Source organism: Oreochromis aureus, linkage group 6, assembly GCF_013358895.1.
Source record: "Oreochromis aureus strain Israel breed Guangdong linkage group 6, ZZ_aureus, whole genome shotgun sequence".
In the NCBI taxonomy this organism is placed as follows: Eukaryota; Metazoa; Chordata; class Actinopteri; order Cichliformes; family Cichlidae; genus Oreochromis; species Oreochromis aureus.
Genome location: NC_052947.1, coordinates 10,844,691 through 10,865,704, shown reverse-complemented (window position 1 = coordinate 10,865,704; position 21,014 = coordinate 10,844,691). Strand labels below are relative to the sequence as shown.

Here is a 21,014-nt window from a genome sequence, read left to right as displayed (position 1 = left end):
GCCAATGTATATCAATTTAAACCTGTTGTCAGACTGTATCAGTGTATGGAAATTAAATGGAAATTACATGGAAATGATGCGGAAAGTCCGGGTGTAACACTGATTGAAGTGAATGTTTTTACCTTAGTAAATCTTGCATTCATCTGCTGATCACCGGCTTACTGCAGTCGCAATAGCTGCATTTCATTTTATTACACTGCCTAAAATTTCAATATAACTAGAGTCAAACTTCAGACTTTACCAAGAATTTACACCCATGCTTCATTTTTAAGGACGTTGGAAGTTGATGGGAACCTTTTAGCTGTCATATAGCATCATGTAGGTCATGACATAATTCCAATGTGAAAAATCCGAGTCAATCTTTATCCAGTTGTAATCCTGTTAACATGTTTTTACTTGTAACACATTTACATTTAAAGGGTTGTCTTACACAATTTGATAGAATTCCTGCCTGTGGAGAGCTGCCTCATCGAGCAGCTTCAAAGACAATAAGGAGGGATGACAGGTAACAGAAAAATAAGCAAAAGTCACTTTCTGGTTTATTTGTGAGCACATCTAGAAATCCTCAGCCGAGCACCTGCCTGTGCTCGTGGTGATGGGTCGTCATGTGGGTGGCCCTGACTCGTTCTCCAACTCAAAGTTCAACAATGTGCGACTGTGTCAACACAAATGCCACTGTGCTTCTCTCCTCCTTCTACTCCTGGCTGGATTTTTAAAACAAGAGGAGACGGCGTGGAGGACCGGTGTGTAGATTCTTTCATCTTCCTGTACCGTGTTGTTTTGCTTGCTTCTTTTTTTTACCTGAAAATTTTAAAAAAGTGGTTACAACAAAATATAGCCACACTGCAGATTAAGACTAGCTAATAAATATCTGTTGTGTTCAACATTTAGCTCTCTATCAGGGATGGTGGGAGATGCTTAAAGCTCCAACCTGCAGTCTCAGTGTCAGCTAAACATTTTCTTTAGTTTGGAAAAGAAGCCTCCCTCCTCCTCTTTCTCCTTCTGCTTGTCCTGTCCCTCCTCTGATGTGGTTGACTTTGTGCTGGTGGCTGAAGTGCTGCTGCCCCCTTCTGGACAAAAACATGCACTTCATCAGGTGAGTGCAGAAGGCCTGGACTACCTATCTCTACGGTTGTGCGCATTATTATGAAATCATGTTTTGACTTTATGATGGAGCTGAGCTTTAGTTCTGACCTCCTGAAGGACTGACGCCGCTGACAGTCCCCTGAACCTCCGTCTCTTCCTCTGCATAACTCAGCAGCAGAGAACGCTGCCTCCGAGTCAACTTCCTGCAGGAAAGTGAAGAGAATCACGTGATTATTACCAATTTATGTCAGAAAATTTTTAAAAAATGCATCTTATAAGATGTAACAACAAAACATGCAAACATACATAAACATGCTTATAGACCCTTTAAACAAATTTATTGATACTGTATTATTTAAAAAGTTTTGTGGGTCTAAATAAAGTTACACACTTTTTTAAAACATATTTTTCTTAAAATTCAAATGTTGCAGTCACATTATCATGTTTCTGTAATAACAATTAAATAATAAATAAAAATTCTGCCAAAAAATGTCTGATTGTAGGACGATCAGACTAACTTACTTGGGCACTTTGATCTTAATGTGAACATAATGATCTCCGTAGCTGTAGCTGTTTAACCTCCGAATGCCTTTCCCCTGCAGCCTGATGATCTGATCAGCCTGGCAGCCGGCGGGAATCTGAAAACACGGCCAAAACATTTTGAAATAGAGGATTCCTCCCTGTGAGGCATCTGAGAGAGGCAGCTAGAAATACTACAGGCACTGCTCTTTATTCCGGTGTAAAACTTTACACTCAGGTCTTTAATAATTTGCTGAAATAAAAAGACAAAAAAAATCAGAAACACAACAGAAAAACTATAAATATCAAACACTTGCTCATTGTCTAAAAACCTAAAAACACATTTTATTAGCCTAAGCAGCGATTCCCAAAGTCAAAGGTGCTGTGCCCCCTTAAAGACCAGAAAGCCCCATGGGGCTCACCCATCTTAATCCTCACTCTAATCAACATACAAGAGAAATTTTCTTGAGCTTTTCCTTCTCCTCTGTCAGTGTGGCCCAGGGCAGCTGTGGCTACAATGTAGCTTGCTATCACCAGTGTGTGAATGTGTGGATGACTGAATGTAGTGTATGTGACTAGTGTAATGGACTAAGTAAAGCGCTACACAAATACAGGCCATTTACCATTAAATTTTTATTCAAAAACATAAAACTCTCAGGTTGTTGACTGTAACTTGCTAAAGCTACACAATCATATGCAAAGTGTTTAGGCCAACGTGTAACAACTGCCACTGGAACACAAACCTCAATACAAGAGCAGTAAATTTAGATCACAGTAATGAGTAATATCACAAATTAACCACCTCCTGTTTATCTCACAATTGTCTCACTTTGTATACAAATAAATACAATTATATACATATGTAGCTGTACATAAATGTGAGTAATTTCAAACTGAATTTCTGTTTTTCCTGTGGCCCAACTGCAGTACCACGGTGACCCACTAGGAGGCCCCGGCCCACACATTGAGAATCACTTGCCAAAATCACTGGCTGAGGGATCATTTTGAATATTACTGTCAACACACACTCACCGCGATACTGATGGTTTCATAGAGGCCCTGTGTGGTGGCTGTGCCTCCCAGGATAGCCTGCGCTATTGAGATGAAGGCATCAGAGTGGATGTCTGCTCCGTTACGTCTGAACACTGGGCTCCTCTGAACCTGCACAGATCAAACATGACGCATCACACCTCTGCACTGCTCTCTTACACCCTCTCTGAAGTAAATAAGGAGTAATTGAATTTGAGCAACCAAAACTTACTCTGAATGTAATGAGGATTTCTTTAGTTCCTACTGACATTCGCACCGTCTGACCATTGTCCACTCCTGGAATAAATGCAGTTGTCTATTTTAAAACCGACTATTAAACACAATCTTCAGAGGTTATTCATTTTAAGCAGCAGTAGCTAGAAACACTAGAGACAAACTCTTGCATTAAAAACACTGATTGATTTTAGAACCCAGGATGGAAACCTACCGGCAGGTACGGGCACAGTGACCGTCTGCCTCTTCTTAGTCTGGCCTGAACCTCTGCACAGGGCGCAGGGCGTGTTTATGATGGATCCTTTCCCACCACAGCGCCGGCACGTTGAGCGCATCATGAAGGGTCCTGTGCTGATCGACTCCTGCGAGGGGCGACACAAACAACCTGACGAGTGCGGCCAGGTGCTCAGAGAAGCCTGCTGCTGAGCGTCGGTCGGAAACTCACCATCCCTGTGCCATTGCAGTAGTGACAGTGAGACACCTTAGTCCCCGGCTCGTTACCCCTCCCGTCACACCTCTGGCATGTGTCGTCAATGTTCACATTCAGCTCCTTATTCACGCCCTTTGCTGCCTCCGAAAACGTAAGCTCCATCACAAACTAGGAAAAGACGGGAACATTTAAAAACCAGTGTTCAATTCTCACATCTGTATCTTAAACTGGATCTTAAATTCACACATCAAATTAATATTACATATCTAAAAACATCGATGCTACGGCGTTGTCAGCAAGCTCTTACTTCAGGCCTTTCTTCAAACATGCTGTTGATGTTTCCGAAGCCCATGCCTCCTGTAAACTCTCCAAAGATCTTCCTGAAGAGCTCCTCTGGATCTATAGTGGCGCCCCCAGCTCTGTAGTACTGCTGCTGACCAGCACCGGCACGGTTCGGGTCAAAGCCCGACACCCCATACGTGTCATACTGCTTCCTCTTCACCTCGTCACTCAGCACCTGCACACAGAAGCAAGGGAGCAGATAAATATCAGGCTAAATGTGCTTCTGGAATGAACTTACATTGGATGTTTATATTTATATAACTGTTTTGTTTTGAGGTTTTTTTTTACCTCATATGCTTCAGCTAACTTTGCAAACTTCTCTTTGGCCTCTGGGTCGTTTGGGTTGGTGTCTGGGTGGTACTTCTTTGCCAGCTGGACAAACAAAAAGGGAAAGCTTGCATTCAAGACAAAAGAAAACTTCATGTTTTACTCATTTTACTGGAATGACACATATAACAAGTCTAACAAGAGCATGTTAAGAGACCTGGTAGTAAGCCTTCTTGATCTCCTTCTGTGAGGCGGTGCGGGAGATGCCCAGGACTTCATACAAGTCCTGTTTGTTTGCTAGTCTGCTGCTGCAGTGGAAAGAGCAGCAGCTAATGCCATGGGGACATCTCACCCCTGCAGAGAAAGAGGATATTATGGTGACATTAGAGGTGCAGATTTTTTTTTTACAGTGTATAACTGTATAGTTTATTTGGCTACAACTAAAATGAATACTTCTAATTGATACTTTTTTGTAGATGTAGTCCTAACTGGTTAAAAATGTTAATTAAGTAATTATTTAATTGCTGAAACTTTTGACCATTAATTTCCTTTGACTGAGTATATTTAGTAGTCACTGCAACTATCATTATATATTTGTTTGTTAAATTAGAAACAGCATTCTTGACTTACTGAGCACTTTGTAGGAACTGTTTATTCATGAAATGTATGAGGTGTAAAACTGTTCAAATACAGGTCATCAGTTAATATCCAGATTAAAGAACGCAGACAAGATGTTAAGTTTAATGAGAAGAATATCTACAAGTGTTGCTGCTGAGCATGCGCATCCCTTTAAGACCATCTTCTAACGCGAACTACCAGCATGACAGCACACCACGTGACAAAGCAAAGGCTCCGTCTAACAACACAGTGAGATCAGTGTTCAGCAGATCTGGAACCAGCTGATCAGCCCAGAGATGTGATTAAACACAGGATCTGCAGCCTGAAGGTGCTGCTGATAAATACGCAGATAATATTCTGCCATCATGTCAACACAGAGGAATCCCTAAGAGAGAAGTTCAAACTTTTGTTGAGTCCATGAGTCCATGCAATGATAAAGTGAAGTTGCTACCTGATATTAGTAAAGTGCTCCTGGGGGGTATCCAGTCTTGGTGAAGCACATTTAAAAATTATTCTAAACACGGGGATGGAGAACTAAGTGGTGCTGCCATACAGGCGGTCTGATCCGTAGGAGGATGGGTATGGGTGCAGAGTGTCACTGGTGCATTCACACTGTACTGACTGCTCCTGGTTGCATCATTCTCACAGGAAGGCTAACGAACTGTGGAGAACTATGGCAGCATTTCAATGTCGCCCACTCTCTCAGCATCCAAAAGCTTTGTTAACTGGACCTTCAGACAGGCTGCTGGATATCGCATTTAGAATACGTGCTGATATAAAACAGGTTTTGCGACACTTAGCTAACTTATCCCACCTGTCAGTCCTCTCAATGTCACGGCATTTCCGCGTGTCCAGGAGCTCAGGCTAACCGCCGTCCCTGCCCGGTGTGTCTGTGATATGGTCGTTGGACAAACTCCTCCATTCCCGGCGGGAATAATGAGAAAACGGCCGCTACGATATCCAGAAGAAACTGATGCTGTTAACCAGCGTGTAGTCAGCCGGGCAGCGGAGGACGCCATTTTCACGTCACTACCGGCTTCTTCTTCTTCTCTGGTGTTTAACGGCAGCTCACATCCATTTGTGTTGCATTACTGCCTCCTTCAGCTTCTTTCATCGAGCCAGACCAATGACTGTAGAGTCATTGGGCCAGACATGACAGAACAAAAAAGTGATCGTTTCTATGTATTTTTTTATTGTGTAATGTCTTTGCTCATATTGGTAAATAGACTGTAGTGAAAATGATTTATGACTGGGTTATATATATAAAATAAAGAATATGCCTGTTTTTGTAAGTCTGCATTATTGTACCTACGTGATAATGAACCCATTTTTTTGGCCACTTAAAATATCTTTATAGAAAGATGATGTTTTTGATGATGTTTTGGCCATATCTCTTAAAAAAACGACTTTTTTAAATTGTCAATGAGACTTTTTAGCTGGATAAATAAAGGAAATATAACTTTGCCAATAACTGATTGCAGCTTCTATCTTGTGGCTGGAATTTTGTTTGTGGCTCAAAATGACTTGTTGTCATTCGTGAAAGAAATGATCATCATTTTTAGGCAGACAGTCACTAAAAGAAGTTAGATAACATTCGTCTCTCTTGTACTGAGTTTACACATGATCGCATTTTTTTCAGCTGACCTCCAATGGCCCTGAACTGTGCATACCTCTGCTTAGCTCCCACCACAGTCCTGAAACTACAGTTTAGATGTTACTTTCCATGCTATGCCGACAGTTTGATTTGAATATCTGTTTACAGACCAATTCCATAAATAGTTTATCTGCCTTTTTATTTCCATGGTACTGAATTGGATAATAATTATGGGATCTTTTAACCAACTTAAACACTGCAGTCTTGCACTTCATTACTTCACATCCCGGTGGGCAACACTATGTTAACCTGAACAGTTACAAGACTCGGGTTTGATATCTGTCCCACATTTGCCATACTCACAGTTGCCTCCAGACCTTTCACACCTTGCCTTGCTTTTGCAGTATCTGTCAGCATGTCCACGCGTGTCACAGTTGAAGCATTTTATTACTTTCTAAATCTAAAATATAGTTCTTGTGCAGTCTTTCACCATCATTTCTGTCTCTTTTTTCTCTAGTTCTTCTGAGGTAGTACACAAATATCTGTACTTTCTACTTCTTACATTTTTTTTAATTCAATGATAACCTTTTGAATACAAGCGCGCTCATCCACACAGGTGTGGACACGGGTGTACACAGACACAAACTACACCTTTCTTGGCTGGTACCTCAAAGCACATTGTGTGCTGTTGTTTCTGCTGCACAATAACATTCAATATTTAGTATTTACTGTTACTTACATTTATTTAGGTTATTGCAATGTTGTGTGTTGTGTTGGTCTCTTTTTGCTTATTGTCTCTTCTTTTTATTTTTCTCTCAACAGGTGATCCAGGTGATTTGTTTTGTTAAGTGTGCTTTCTCACTGTCCCTCTTCTCGTCTGTTTTTCTTTCACTCGCTTTTTTTCTTGATTTTTCCTTTCCCTATCCCCCAGTCATGTCTCTCCTGCCTGTGGACCAATATGGCAAGGCCATGATGATCAGCTTGGTAAAGTAAATCCATTGCGGCATCTTTCTTGGCCTTCAGGAAAATGTTCTGATGGATAAAGAACCAAACGGGACAGGCAAAAAAACAAAACAAAACCCCCCAATGATATAATTTATAGCATTTTTACTTGGGGGTAATCCATATGGAATACAGGTATCTGTAAGTTGTTGTGACGGTAACTCATTTTCTATCTAGCACTAATGAAGATAACACTTCACAGGGGGTAACACTATTTTACTCCTAAGATTTTTTAAGACAGGTAACTTCAAATACAATGTTTCTATCAACTAAACAAACACCAGAAAACACACAAACTGTTTGTGTTCAGTCTGTTGCTGTGTTTGCTAAGAGTGTGTGACAACTTCACTCAGAGATGGAGAAAGATGTAAGAAAGACAGAAGACGAGAGGAAGAACAGAGATAACATTTAAAGGTAACGACTACTCAGTGATGCTTGTAAAAAATGCAAATTTAAAGACTGCATGGAATATCATCATTATATATTTTCATATTGTGAAACATGCTGCAAAACAAACTAAGGTATACCTACTTTGTTTTATTCAAATGTTTCATGAAAATACTGGGGAGCTTGTGCAGTAGATAAAGGTACGGTTGTTGCACTGTGATGGATCGATAGTAAAGCACTGTGTTGGCTGTGATGCTCACGGTCAGTGGTGGGTTCCATCAAGTTTAGTTCAGTTTCAGTTTTATTTGTCATATGCAAGTTAGCAAAGGGTCAACATTGAATGAAATGTATTTGACCAGCAGAAGACAAGTCACTCAGCAGTAGAGTACAGTAGTAAAAAATAAAATATTTATAAAGACTAAATATATTTATAAGACTAAATATATATAAATGTATATACATACTTGTATAAAAAGATAAAGAAATCTTAAATAGAAATGTGACCATTGTCATGTATTGAGGGGTGGGGGGTCTTGTAGTCCGAGCAGACAGACTCCTGTAACGTCTGCCAGATGGTAACAAGGAGAACAGCTGATGTGCTGGGTGGCTGTGGTCCTTGATGTGTGTTTTTGTGTGCTTCTGTGTGTTTTTTGGAGGCACCGTTGAACTCTTCTGCTTTCACCACCCTCTGTAGTGATTTGTGGGTGCTGGCAGAGCAGCTTCCGTACCAAAGTGTAATGCAGCTCGTCAGCAAGCTCTCGATTGCACACCTGTAGAAATTTGAGGTGATGCTGGCATTCATACCAAACGTCCTCAGCCTCCTCAGAAAGTAGAGTTGCTGGCAAGCTTACCTGATTGCAGTGTCTACATGAAGGGTCCAGGAGAGATCCTCGGTGATGTTGACTCCAAGGAATTTAAAGTTGGTGACCCTTTCGGCCTTGACACCGTTGATGTGGATTGGCTGGTGTTCCCCGACTAGTCATTTCCGGTAGTCCACTATCATTTCCCTTGTTTTGCTGACGTTGAGAGACAGGTTATTTTCCAGGAACCACTCGTACAGTGCCATCACCTCCTCTCTATAGGCCGTGTCATCATTGTCTGTGATGAGGCCTATGATGTCTAGTAGATGCAGGGCCGTGCAGAGACGTTTAAAGGGGCGGGTGCTCAAAGTTAAAAAGGGGCACATTGAACCAGGCTGAATAACAACAACACACATTCATCAAGAATCTAATATGGGATCGCATCATACTATATTACTGTTGTGAGGTGGCGACAAGGCAAAGCAAACGTAGCCTATGTTTTACCTGATGGGTACAATGTTGCTGTTGAGGGGTTGCTGCTGCTCCTGCTGCTGATAGTGCTGGAGGGCAGGGCTGTGTTGATCTGAGACTGTAGACATTAAAAAGTCCATAGGAGAGATGGTAGCTGATTAAACAAGTGTTATGAGATAATAACAAAATGCAAAGATTGGTGACAGCGCTTGGAACCATAAGGCAACAAAAAACTGTGAGAAATAAACTCGGCTCTGCCTGTGAATCACTCTTTGCCTCTCTTCCTCCTCCCATCCCCTCGTCTCATCTATCACTCTCCACTTGCTGTCCATCTGAGAACAAGGCGCAACTTGCTATTGCAATAAACTATAATTTAATTATCCACACCTAACAACTCCTGCACTTAATCTATAATAAAATGATGACAGAAAAATGTTATAGAAGCAAAACATTCCAGTTGTGCTTATTATTATTTTTATACTGGAATACCTCTCCAACAACTGGTACATGTGTTAATGTTACCTGTGCTCTTTGTAATCCAGCTGCTGAGGGATCCACTGCCTTTAGTAGCCTCACACAGCTCCTACTGTTTCCTCCTCATGTCCTTACCAGCCATGTCTGGACAATGTTATATCATGAGTAATAATTTTAAAAAATCCATATACATAAAACACGCACATGCACGCACACACAGTGACCTTCTTCAGAATACTGTATATACTATGGGCATCATGGTGCTGATCCAGAATCATTCCTGTATTATTTATTACTAGACATACAATAATAAAGCAATGAGGGGAAAAAACTAATTAATATGAAATAATGTATTTATGATGATTCCATTTGTTTCACTATCCACTCTGTGCAGGGAGAAAGCTTATTACATTTTAAACTGTAGAGATACAATAATTTTACTGCTGTAAGATCAGCATTTTGTCATATTTAAAATATAAATCAAATATAATCTGTTTCTTAATGTATGTTCTTTTAAATACAGCGTGTTTTTTAAAATATTATAATTATAATAATCCATAATTATGTGGACATGCATATTACATCGTTTTAAGTGAAATATAATCCCTCCAGAAAGGCAGGAAAAGCCCTGTAACTTACTTTAAAACTAAATATGTTCCCTAAAACGGTGACAGAGCTACAGACCCATGACAGCCTTACCCAGTTAGCCAGCAGCTATGACCAGCACTACTTGTGCAGTCAATAAAAACTCAGGTAATGTTTGTCGCGCTGTTGCACACACAGCACGCTCGTTTGTTTCAGTTCGTCAGTTGCCACAAGACAGCTTACCAACGTGTACGTAATAAGCTAATACTCCTGTGTGCTTTAGACTACAGTGTGCGCTGTACACCTACTTACTGGTTTGTGTTTCTCCTACAGCTCCGGACCGCAAAAAATGCGCGTGCTCATTGTGAGGCTCGTTCCCGGCTCGTAACCAGTGCGTTCTGCCATCATTGGTTAATGGTGATCATGTGACTGATGCAAGCCAGATCCTTTTATTTAGCAAAAACCAGGGGCGATTCTAGGATCAGAGCTTTGGGGGTGCTGAGCACCCAGAGAGCTGCCCAGCCAGGCAAAATAAACTTTACACGTCACGATGAGACTTCTTCCCTGTCTCTGTCAGTCCCTGCATCCTTAAATGTCTCCAGTTGTCCCGAGTTCCCTCTGACTGTCTCCTTGGTGCATTTAAACCCCTGTTCCTCCCTGTCCTCATCGTCTGTTATCTTCGTCTCCGTTATCAGTCATCATAATTTTACCATCTCTGTGCAAGTCTGCAAATTTCTTTATTAAATCATAAGATTCTTAAATTCATCAAGTCTCTCTGTGCCTGGGTCCTCGTCTCAAAACATGACATCACTGTTGTGTACATTTTAACACAATTTAATCCCCATATTTGTGAAAGAAAAACAAAACACTTTTTTGAAAAGTCTGCAACAAAATCATCAAATCTGATAAAGTTTATTTAAATGCTGCAAAAGAAGAATGGATTGGAATAAAAAAAAAATACATATCCTAACCTTAATTACTGGGGGAGAATAATGAATGATGCTCATAGTGAGTAAAAAGTAAACTGAGTGCATTTTTTGGCCAGAGATTCACTTTTAATGAGTATGTATAATATAATACAGATACATAAAAAATACTCCCAAAACAGAATAAGTTATTACGAATAAATTATTACAAAATATTAATAAAAAAAATATAAAAATGGAGGCAACTTTGTATACATTCTACCACAGGCAATGTATGAAAAAATCTTTACTGCAGATACTAATTTGACTAATTTAATAATACTAATTTTGTGTTGTAAGATTTATGAGTTTCATGCTTTCATAGTGGTACTTGGGAGAGCTTGACATTTTCCCAATGGTACACACTGTATACAGTTTGAGAAACACTGATAAGGTAATTTATGTGTGCTTTTGGAAAACATTTAAAGCTGCAGTACAGAATCTTTGAAACAAGTCAGCTTAAAACATTTTTAGAATATAAACAGAGCACTCTGCTTCTTGTTACAGCTCCTCACTCCACCAGGGCTGTTTGGCTCTTTCTGATAGTGTGCAAATGTGATGTACGTACTGTGGCAGTCATACAGACAACTGGACGGTCCAAAAGTTGGCCTACCTATTACTGCCTGAGGTTTTAGTAGAGTTGTGGCTGAACCACATAAAAATATATCATTAATTTTAATCTCCCCAATCAATGATAATGTTATGTTGGAATGTTGTTAAAGAGGGTCAAAAATGTTTCAACCCAGTTTGTTTTGCAGATTCTGTATAGCAGCTTTAATATAGGGAGAACGCAACTTCTAGATTGTGTGAGTAAAATCAGGTTTTTTCTCTTTGCCAGTTTAACAGTTTCTGTTTTGCCTGTCACTGTTCCCTGTCTGTTTTCTTACCTGGTTCTTCCTGACCTTGTACTTTCTCCTCACGTTCCCCTCTTTCCTCTCTCCCTCTTTGGACTGACAATCATACACAAATAGATTGTATTCAATTAGATGAAAAAATTACATTAATATGAAAAAAATACTATTAAGATCACTAATGAAAAGTCCTCTCTTAGTGTACTTTCAATCAAAAGGCAAATAACCAAACCACATGAACATCTAATAAAAGATATAAATATTGAAACACTGATCCAACATTATCCTTGACTGATGGATCATTTGATCTTACACTTTTACCTGAATGTGGCTCCTGTTTTTGAAAAAACTTCCTTATATCCATTATGAACCTGGCTGTCTGTCTGTACACACACACACACACACACACACACACACACACACACACACACCACACAACAGGAGTTATAAGGTTAATGGGCATTCAGTCAATTAGCTAGTTAGTATCCATTTCAAACAGGACAGTGGTAACAACAGCAGGCTACGGACAATTTTAAGTTTTAGATTTTAAATAGGCTGTATACATTTCAGTGGGAGCAACAGGACGGTCAAATGTCACTGAATTTACTACAGAGCAGGACGGATTGTAGGGTAGCAAACATCGCCGGAAAACAAGTTTTCAACACTGCAGGTTACCTGGTGTAATGTTTTTCAGCTAAAATGAAACATGGTCTGATACCTACCTAACTATATAAAGAGTAACTGCAGGTTAAATGTAGCTAATATGTCCTGTTTTCAGCCAGGTACTTACACCTCCGCTCCGCTGCGTCTCAGAGTAGGGGAGAGGTGAGCTGGAACCAGGGCCGTGCAGAGACGTTTATAGGGGCGGGTGCTCAAAGTTAAAAAGGGGCACATTGAACCAGGCTGAATAACAACAACACACATTCATCAAGAATCTAATATGGGATCGCATCATACTACATTACTGTTGTGAGGTGGCAACAAGGCAAAGCAAACGTAGCCTATGTTTTACCTGATGGGTACAATGTTGCTGTTGAGGGGTTGCTGCTGCTCCTGCTGCTGATAGTGCTGGAGGGCAGGGCTGTGCTGATCTGAGACTGTAGACATTAAAATGTTCATAGGAGAGATGGTAGCTGATTAAACAAGTGTTATGAGATAATAACTAAATGCAAAGAACATAAGAAAATGGGCTTGGAACCACAAAGCAACAAAAAACTGTGAGAAATAAACAAGGCTCTGCCTGTGAATCACGCTGCTTCTCTTCTTCTTTCCATCCCCTCATTTCACATATCACTCTCCACTTGCTGTCTATCTGAGAACAAGGCACAACTTGCTATTGCAATAAACTATAATTTAATTATCCACACCTAACAACTGCTGCATTTAATCTATAATAAAATGATGACAGAAAAATGTTATAGAAGCAAAACATTCCAGTTGTGCTTATTATTATTTTTATACTGGAATACCTCTCCAACAACTGGTACATGTGTTAATGTTACCTGTGTTCTTTGTAATCCAGCTGCTGAGGGATCCACTGCCTTTAGTAGCCTCACACAGCTCCTACTGTTTCCTCCTCATGTCCTAACCAGTCATGTCTGGACAATGTTATATCATGAGTAATAATTTAAAAATCCATATACATAAAACACACACATGCACGCACACACAGGGACATTTTAGACCTTCAGAATACTGTATATAATGTAGGCATCATGGTGCTGATCCAGAATCCTTCCATTATTATTTATTACTAGAGCTACAATAATAAAGCAATGAGGGAAAAACAATAATAAATATGAAATAATGTATTTATGATGATTCCATTTGTTTCACTATCCACTCTGTGCAGGGAGAAAGCTTATTACATTTTTTAACTGTAGAGATACAAAATTTTACTGCTATAAAATCAGCATTTTAAAATATAAATCTACTATAATCTGTGTCTTAATGTATGTTCTTTAAAATACAGCGTATGTTTTTAAATATTATAATTATAATAATCCATAATTATGTGGACATGCATATTAGATCGTTTTAGTGAAATATAATCCCTCCAGAAAGGCAGGAAAAGCCCTGTAACTTACTTTAAAACTAAATATGTTCCCTAAAACGGTGACAGAGCTACAGACCCATGGCAGCCTTACCCAGTGAGCCAGCAGCTATGACCAGCACTACTTGTGCAGTTAATAAAAGGACAGGTAATGTTTGTCGCGCTGTTGCACAAACAGCACGCTCATTTGTTTCAGTTCGTCAGTTGTCACAAGACAACTTACCAACGTGTACGTAATAAGCTAACACTCCTGTGTGCTGTAGACTACAGTGTACGCTGTACACCTACTTACCGGTTTTGTCGCATCAGTCTGTGTGCCTGAGGTAATTTGTGTTTCTCCTACAGCCCGGACCGCTAAAAATGCGCGTGCTCTTTATGAGCTCGTTCCCGGCTCGTAACCAGCGCGTTCTGCCGTCAAGGGCGATCATTGGTTAATGGTGATCATGTGACTGATGCAAGACAGATCCTTTTATTTAGCAAATTGTGATTAATAGTTAAATATTATTGTCGAGGGGCACAGACAGGACTCCGCACACACACACACATTTAAAAAAAATATATATATATATTTTTTTTAAAAAGTTGCCTCAAGAAAAGGGCACTTTGGGCACCCATCAGGAAAGGGGCAGGTGCTCAAGCACCTCTAGCACCCCCCTCTGCACGTGCCTGGCTGGAACAAACCATTTTGGGAGGGGAGGGGGGGGTTATCTATACTTTTGTTGTTGAAATGTTACGTCTCAACCAAGTACTGCATGCTTTTTATATTTTTAGTAGTGTGTCACAAAAACAGCAAATATTGTCAAAAAAGTAAGAAATCTTTGGGGGTGCTTTGATTCATTTTGGGGGTGCTGAAGCAGCCCCCAAAATGGGCTAAAATCGCCCCTGGCAAAAACTGTTATTAATAGTTAAATATTATTGTTGAGGGGCACAGACAGGACTCAGCACACACACACACATTAAAATAAATAAATAAATAAAATTTAAAAAAAAGTTGCCTCAACAAAAGGGCACTTTGGGCACCCATCAGGAAAGGGGCGAGTGCTCAAGCCCCTCCCGCGACCCCCTCTGCACGTGCCTGAGTAGATGAATTTGCATTTAAGCTGACGGTGCTTAGATTCATTCACTATACCAACGTTACACTGTCTAGTATGAAGATAGTATAAGCAGTAGCTATAGTGTCAGTGCAGAGGAGGGAAATCAACAGAAGTAGCTCATGATACACCCAGTCTTCAAGTTGACATCCCCCAACACCCCAGAATACTTTATGTCTCACTCTTATTATCTTTGCGAGTTGTAGCAGATCCTTTTTTCTTTACTTCACCTTCAAACCTCACCACCACATGAAGGGAATACACTTAGACTTCTTCACCTCACCTCACCTTACCGACCTCACTCACTTAGACTTCCAGGCTTGCCTTCTTCTGCTTATTTCTCTTCTTTTCACAAGCCTTCCACTCTCCACTCACCACCTGATGCCATTAATTTCCCTCCCTATTACTCCTCTCATACATTTTCTGCTCCATGTTGTTGGAGCTGTTCTCACCCAAATCTTTTCCTACCATGTCAGGCATGAAGAAGCTGCATAGAGTATTGCTATCAGACCTACAGGCTGTTGGCCAACACTCTCACATTAAACTTCTTATTCAACCTACCACCACAGTCTGTAATCCAAAGTCAAAGTCACAAATCTCATGGTGACCACACCAGAGCCTGACCTGCCAAACTTTCCAAGCCCTAATACACACTAATTAGAGCCATCGGCAGAGCCGGGGGGGGGGGCGAGTGGCTTACCAGGCTTAAGCCCAGGTTGTTTTTTCAGAAGCCCGGGGTCCTTTGGAGTGTAATTTGTTTCATAGTCAGATGCCTGACTGACAACTATATAAAACAAAAACTACACACAATATTCGAAGCACATAGTACGCAGTCGTAAATTCCCCCTAATTTTGGTATGATCTGAGCTCAGACATTAGGCGGCTGAGCACAGCACTCACGCATGTGAGCAATGGGGGAGAAGCTGCTGTCTGCAAATTTGCTGTAGGAGAAGTGCAGCCCTGAAGACAGAGGAGAGCTTGATAAAGTAAATGTAAATGTAAACATGATGGTGTATCACAAAAGACTGATATCAAACTGATCACTTGACCCATATTACGTTACTTGCTCTTCGAGTGAATCAACAAATGGCGGAGTGAATCAACAAATGGCGAAATGAAAAGCCGAACAAAAATGGTGTTTTTAGAGAGTCTTAGCTTACATGTGTGTTTATTTCATATTTTCATATTTTGCTACCCTTCACGGCTAAATAAAGCACTCTAAACCGGTTTCAGTTATGTACTGATGAACATAACAATGGACATAAGGGTCTTCTTTTAAAGAAAAACTCAGGTAAATGTTATTTTATAAATTATGCTTTGTATGTTGTTCATTATATTTATATATAACAAGAGGAATTTCAATACACAGCAGTATATTCACAGTTGAAACCAGATATTTACATACACTTTAGGGAAAAAACATAAAAACATTTTTTTTTTACTGTTAAACATCAATTTAGAGTAAACTTGTTTTGTTTTAGATAAATAAATATTGAAATATCTTTTGAATTAGTTAAATGTCAGAATAAAGAGAGAGAGAGAGAGCTGTCTATTTTTTTATCACTTTCATCAATTTTACACTAAGTTTATTGTGTCTTTAATTAATAAGAAAACTCCAGGCGATTCCATTCTGAGCTTAAGAAGCTTCTGATAGGTTAGTAGAGTCCATGTGAGTAAATTGGTGGCACACCTGTGGATGAAGGCTCCCCCAAAACACAGAGCCTGTTTCTTTGACATGGGAAAATCAAGAGATATCAACCAAAACACCAGGAAAAGAATTGTGGAGCTCCATAAGTGTGGCTCAATTTTGAATACAATCTGGGTGCCGTTTGCAATTAAGAAAAAAATAAATAAACATTTAGTCTGATTTGATGTTTTACAATTAAAAGAGTGTTTGTGTTTTTATCTGAAGAGTATGTAAATATCTGGTTTCAACTGTATATTTGATGATGTTGGTGTTTGGCTTGATTGTCAGCACAAAGAGGGAGAGAGAGGAACAGAGAGGGAACAAGAGCCAGGTGAGACACACATGTTAGTCAAATGTTGTTTGCCAAAACTCATCAGAACATGTATCTAGTACCTAGTGTTTCTTTTTAGGTTTGTTATTTTTCAAAATCTATATTTATTAAGTTATGCAGCCTTGTTTGCACAACAAGGCCAAATAATTATATAAACTTTTCTGAATCTAAATAGTGTACTTTGGTAGAATTAAAAAATAAGTGTAGTGCAGGTTTATGATGATTTTCAGTGTTTTGATTCTGGTCCTGTCTTGGTTAAATCCTAAGTAGTCCTGATTTTGAACTGTTGTAGTCCTGTTTTAATTCCGGATCAGTTCTGGGTCTGGTTGAATTGGGGTTTAGTCCTCGTGTCTTGATACAGCCCTGATTTTGTTCTGCCTTGCTGCTTAATTAAAAAACTAGTTTAAGGTGTCCTGCATATGTGATATATATTTTTTTTCCTATAAGAAGTCTTTTTCCAACAAAAACTCAAACACAGCCTAATAAATCTTTCAGTCATTTCTGACCCCCACACATACAGTACACGTTTTATATTTATTCATGGTGGTTAACTCTAAAAGGAAGTAGGAACTAAATATAAAAAACAGGGGACTTACCATTACATCCAAACTTAACATCAGACTACCCACACACAAACATATGCAAATGCTTGCTTTTGACTCTTTTAAACTCAGATGGCTAGAACATTTTTTTTTACTAAAAAGGACAGAAAAAAGCAATATGTGAAAGGTTACTTAACATATGAAACAAAAAATAGTGAAAGAAGCTTAAACCTTAAAAGTCATTTTTGTATGTCATGTGCAGGCACGTGCAGAGGGGGGTGCTAGAGGTGCTTGAGCACCTGCCCCTTTCCTGATGGGTGCCCAAAGTGCCCTTTTCTTGAGGCAACTTTTTAAAAAAAATATATATATATTTTTTTTTAAATGTGTGTGTGTGTGCGGAGTCCTGTCTGTGCCCCTCGACAATAATATTTAACTATTAATCACAATTTGCTAAATAAAAGGATCTGTCTTGCATCAGTCACATGATCACCATTAACCAATGATCGCCCTTGACGGCAGAACGCGCTGGTTACGAGCCGGGAACGAGCTCATAAAGAGCACGCGCATTTTTAGCGGTCCGGAGCTGTAGGAGAAACACAAATTATTACCTCAAATTATGGATTATTATAATTATAATATTTAAAAAACATACGCTGTATTTTAAAGAACATACATTAAGACACAGATTATAGTAGATTTATATTTTAAAATGCTGATTTTATAGCAGTAAAATTTTGTATCTCTACAGTTAAAAAATGTAATAAGCTTTCTCCCTGCACAGAGTGGATAGTGAAACAAATGGAATCATCATAAATACATTATTTCATATTTATTATTGTTTTTCCCTCATTGCTTTATTATTGTAGCTCTAGTAATAAATAATAATGGAAGGATTCTGGATCAGCACCATGATGCCTACATTATATACAGTATTCTGAAGGTCTAAAATGTCCCTGTGTGTGCGTGCATGTGTGTGTTTTATGTATATGGATTTTTAAATTATTACTCATGATATAACATTGTCCAGACATGACTGGTTAGGACATGAGGAGGAAACAGTAGGAGCTGTGTGAGGCTACTAAAGGCAGTGGATCCCTCAGCAGCTGGATTACAAAGAACACAGGTAACATTAACACATGTACCAGTTGTTGGAGAGGTATTCCAGTATAAAATAATAATAAGCACAACTGGAATGTTTTGCTTCTATAACATTTTTCTGTCATCATTTTATTATAGATTAAATGCAGCAGTTGTTAGGTGTGGATAATTAAATTATAGTTTATTGCAATAGCAAGTTGTGCCTTGTTCTCAGATAGACAGCAAGTGGAGAGTGATATGTGAAATGAGGGGATGGAAAGAAGAAGAGAAGCAGCGTGATTCACAGGCAGAGCCTTGTTTATTTCTCACAGTTTTTGTTGCTTTGTGGTTCCAAGCCCATTTTCTTATGTTCTTTGCATTTAGTTATTATCTCATAACACTTGTTTAATCAGCTACCATCTCTCCTATGAACATTTTAATGTCTACAGTCTCAGATCAGCACAGCCCTGCCCTCCAGCACTATCAGCAGCAGGAGCAGCAGCAACCCCTCAACAGCAACATTGTACCCATCAGGTAAAACATAGGCTACGTTTGCTTTGCCTTGTTGCCACCTCACAACAGTAATGTAGTATGATGCGATCCCATATTAGATTCTTGATGAATGTGTGTTGTTGTTATTCAGCCTGGTTCAATGTGCCCCTTTTTAACTTTGAGCACCCGCCCCTTTAAACGTCTCTGCACGGCCCTGGTCATGTGTATGGTCTACAAGGATAACAACATTAAATATCAAACACTGAGAGTGATACAGAAGATCCAGTATCGATTTTTTTTCCTCCCATCAAAAACCTTGGTTGAACTTACTGAATAGTGAATGTTTGCATGAATCTAAATGTTTGCCTCATATGTGGATGTCAATGCAAAACACACAAATGGAAGCTATACATCTGAAATAATATACTAGCATAGTATTAGTATAATATATTAGTAAATTATAGTGGAACAAAAGTGGAAATCGTGCAAACGAAGTCACTTAAGTCACTAAGAGATGACACGTTTTAGATATCTGGGAGTATCATTAGTAATTGCAAACACTAAAGCTGTACTAAACCACAATATAGAAATACCTTTCAGAAACACTAAACAAACACTATGTGTTGTAGATAAGCAGATGTAAAGATAGCTTTTCAATTTCACAGTTCAGGTTTTTTTTCTTTCTTCTGGGAATTTCCCCCCTCTTTGTGGAAAACTTCTCCATCAGGCTGCTCTCTCCACTTCAGAGTGACTCCACTCACTCCAGTCTCATTCAGTTTGTCCTGCAGCTGGGAGATATAAACAGTAGATACTTTAAAACTGCCTTTCTAAGAATAAGTTGTCTGAGAACTACACAGGGGCCATGTAGATTAGAGCAAGGGCCCATGTGAAAAAAATAGAATAACATGTAATTTTATTAAAAACTATCCGCATATTTTCCCCGTGTGAACTGATCCTTTGAATAACTCACAAGAACAGGTGCTCTCATTTATTGAAACCAGCAAGCTTTGATGAAAACCAAGAAGCCTAATTAGAAGAATTTTACATGTTGTTGTGGGTTATTTAAGAAGCAAACTTTTGCATCCCACTCAGGCGTTTCTCTTGCAGTCTGATTATTAAAGCTGAGTAGTACATACTTAGTCAGTTCTTTAAATGTAACTAATGGGAATGACATACATACACCTCAGAACACACTGTAACATGATTTTACCTGTTTGTGTTTGACATAACAGACACGGTCCACAGTCCACGTTAGTATTTACATATACACAGATGTACATGTGTAGTTTTCACAAAACAGCAGGACTTGTACTTGAGAACAGTTTTCTAACACTGCACAGCAAATGGCACATTTAAAATATAAAAACTTATTCATTAAAATGTTGAATGAAAATACATAATCAATATGTCTGATTAAAAAGACCAAAATATTGTCATAGTTAAATTCTGTAATGTTGAAATTGTAAACTGATTTTCAACTCATTGCTGAGAACTATTGGGTTTTGTGAAATGTTCACGTTTGCGCTGAAGCTCCTAATAATATGACACTTCTTTTAATTTAACTGTATACAATGGAATCATATCAGTGTACACAATTAAATCACCAACTATTACTGCTGAGGTTTGTAACCAGATCTGGAGTCAAATGCAGGCCAAGCAAGTTTATTAAAGATTTTTGAAAAAGGGCACAATTTGCTTCCAGTGTTCCAGTGAGAGGTGAGGAAGGGGGCAGGCAGGTAAGTCGATGAAACAACATTGACTTTTATAGTTGACCTTATTATCTTAATTATACATCTATGAAATTCACAGTTACTAAACCTAAAAAAAAAACACAACGTCAAAAAATGGAAATTTAAGATTGGATTTTTGAAACTTGCCTTTTTCAATAGGTCTGCTTTCACAGCTGAGTCGTTCACATTCAGAGAGGCATCGTCTATTTTCAACTTCAAGTTTATTACTGAGACACAGAGGATGAAAAAAAATATCTTAAGACCTAAAGATTTGCAGCTGTATTGATTTAGGATCATGAAAATATAAATTGGTACCTTTTTGTTTAACTTCCTTTTCAGTATCATTGCTTTGCAGGT

General features: G+C 39.0%; 1 protein-coding gene across 4 annotated transcripts; it reads right to left on the bottom strand.

The window, feature by feature from the left end:
• Nucleotides 1-342: 342 nt before the first annotated feature.
• On the bottom strand, nt 343-5,600 carry LOC116331429 (dnaJ homolog subfamily A member 3, mitochondrial-like). 4 transcript variants are annotated; one of them, XM_031754111.2, is made up of 12 exons: nt 5,340-5,599; nt 4,125-4,261; nt 3,929-4,012; nt 3,606-3,815; nt 3,314-3,466; nt 3,083-3,230; nt 2,867-2,931; nt 2,638-2,766; nt 1,609-1,724; nt 1,195-1,289; nt 932-1,067; nt 343-801 (listed from the first exon to the last, which is right to left on the bottom strand). In XM_031754111.2, the coding sequence occupies exons 1-11, from the start codon at nt 5,542-5,544 to the stop codon at nt 946-948; spliced, it is 1,464 nt and encodes a 487-aa protein (XP_031609971.2). In that variant the 5' UTR covers nt 5,545-5,599; the 3' UTR covers nt 343-801; nt 932-945. The 4 variants fall into 4 exon arrangements, with proteins under 4 accessions (XP_031609971.2, XP_031609970.2, XP_039468845.1 ...); XM_031754110.2 differs by having other exon boundaries at nt 932-1,070; nt 5,340-5,596; XM_039612911.1 differs by lacking the exon at nt 932-1,067 and having other exon boundaries at nt 5,340-5,600.
• Nucleotides 5,601-21,014: the final 15,414 nt, after the last annotated feature.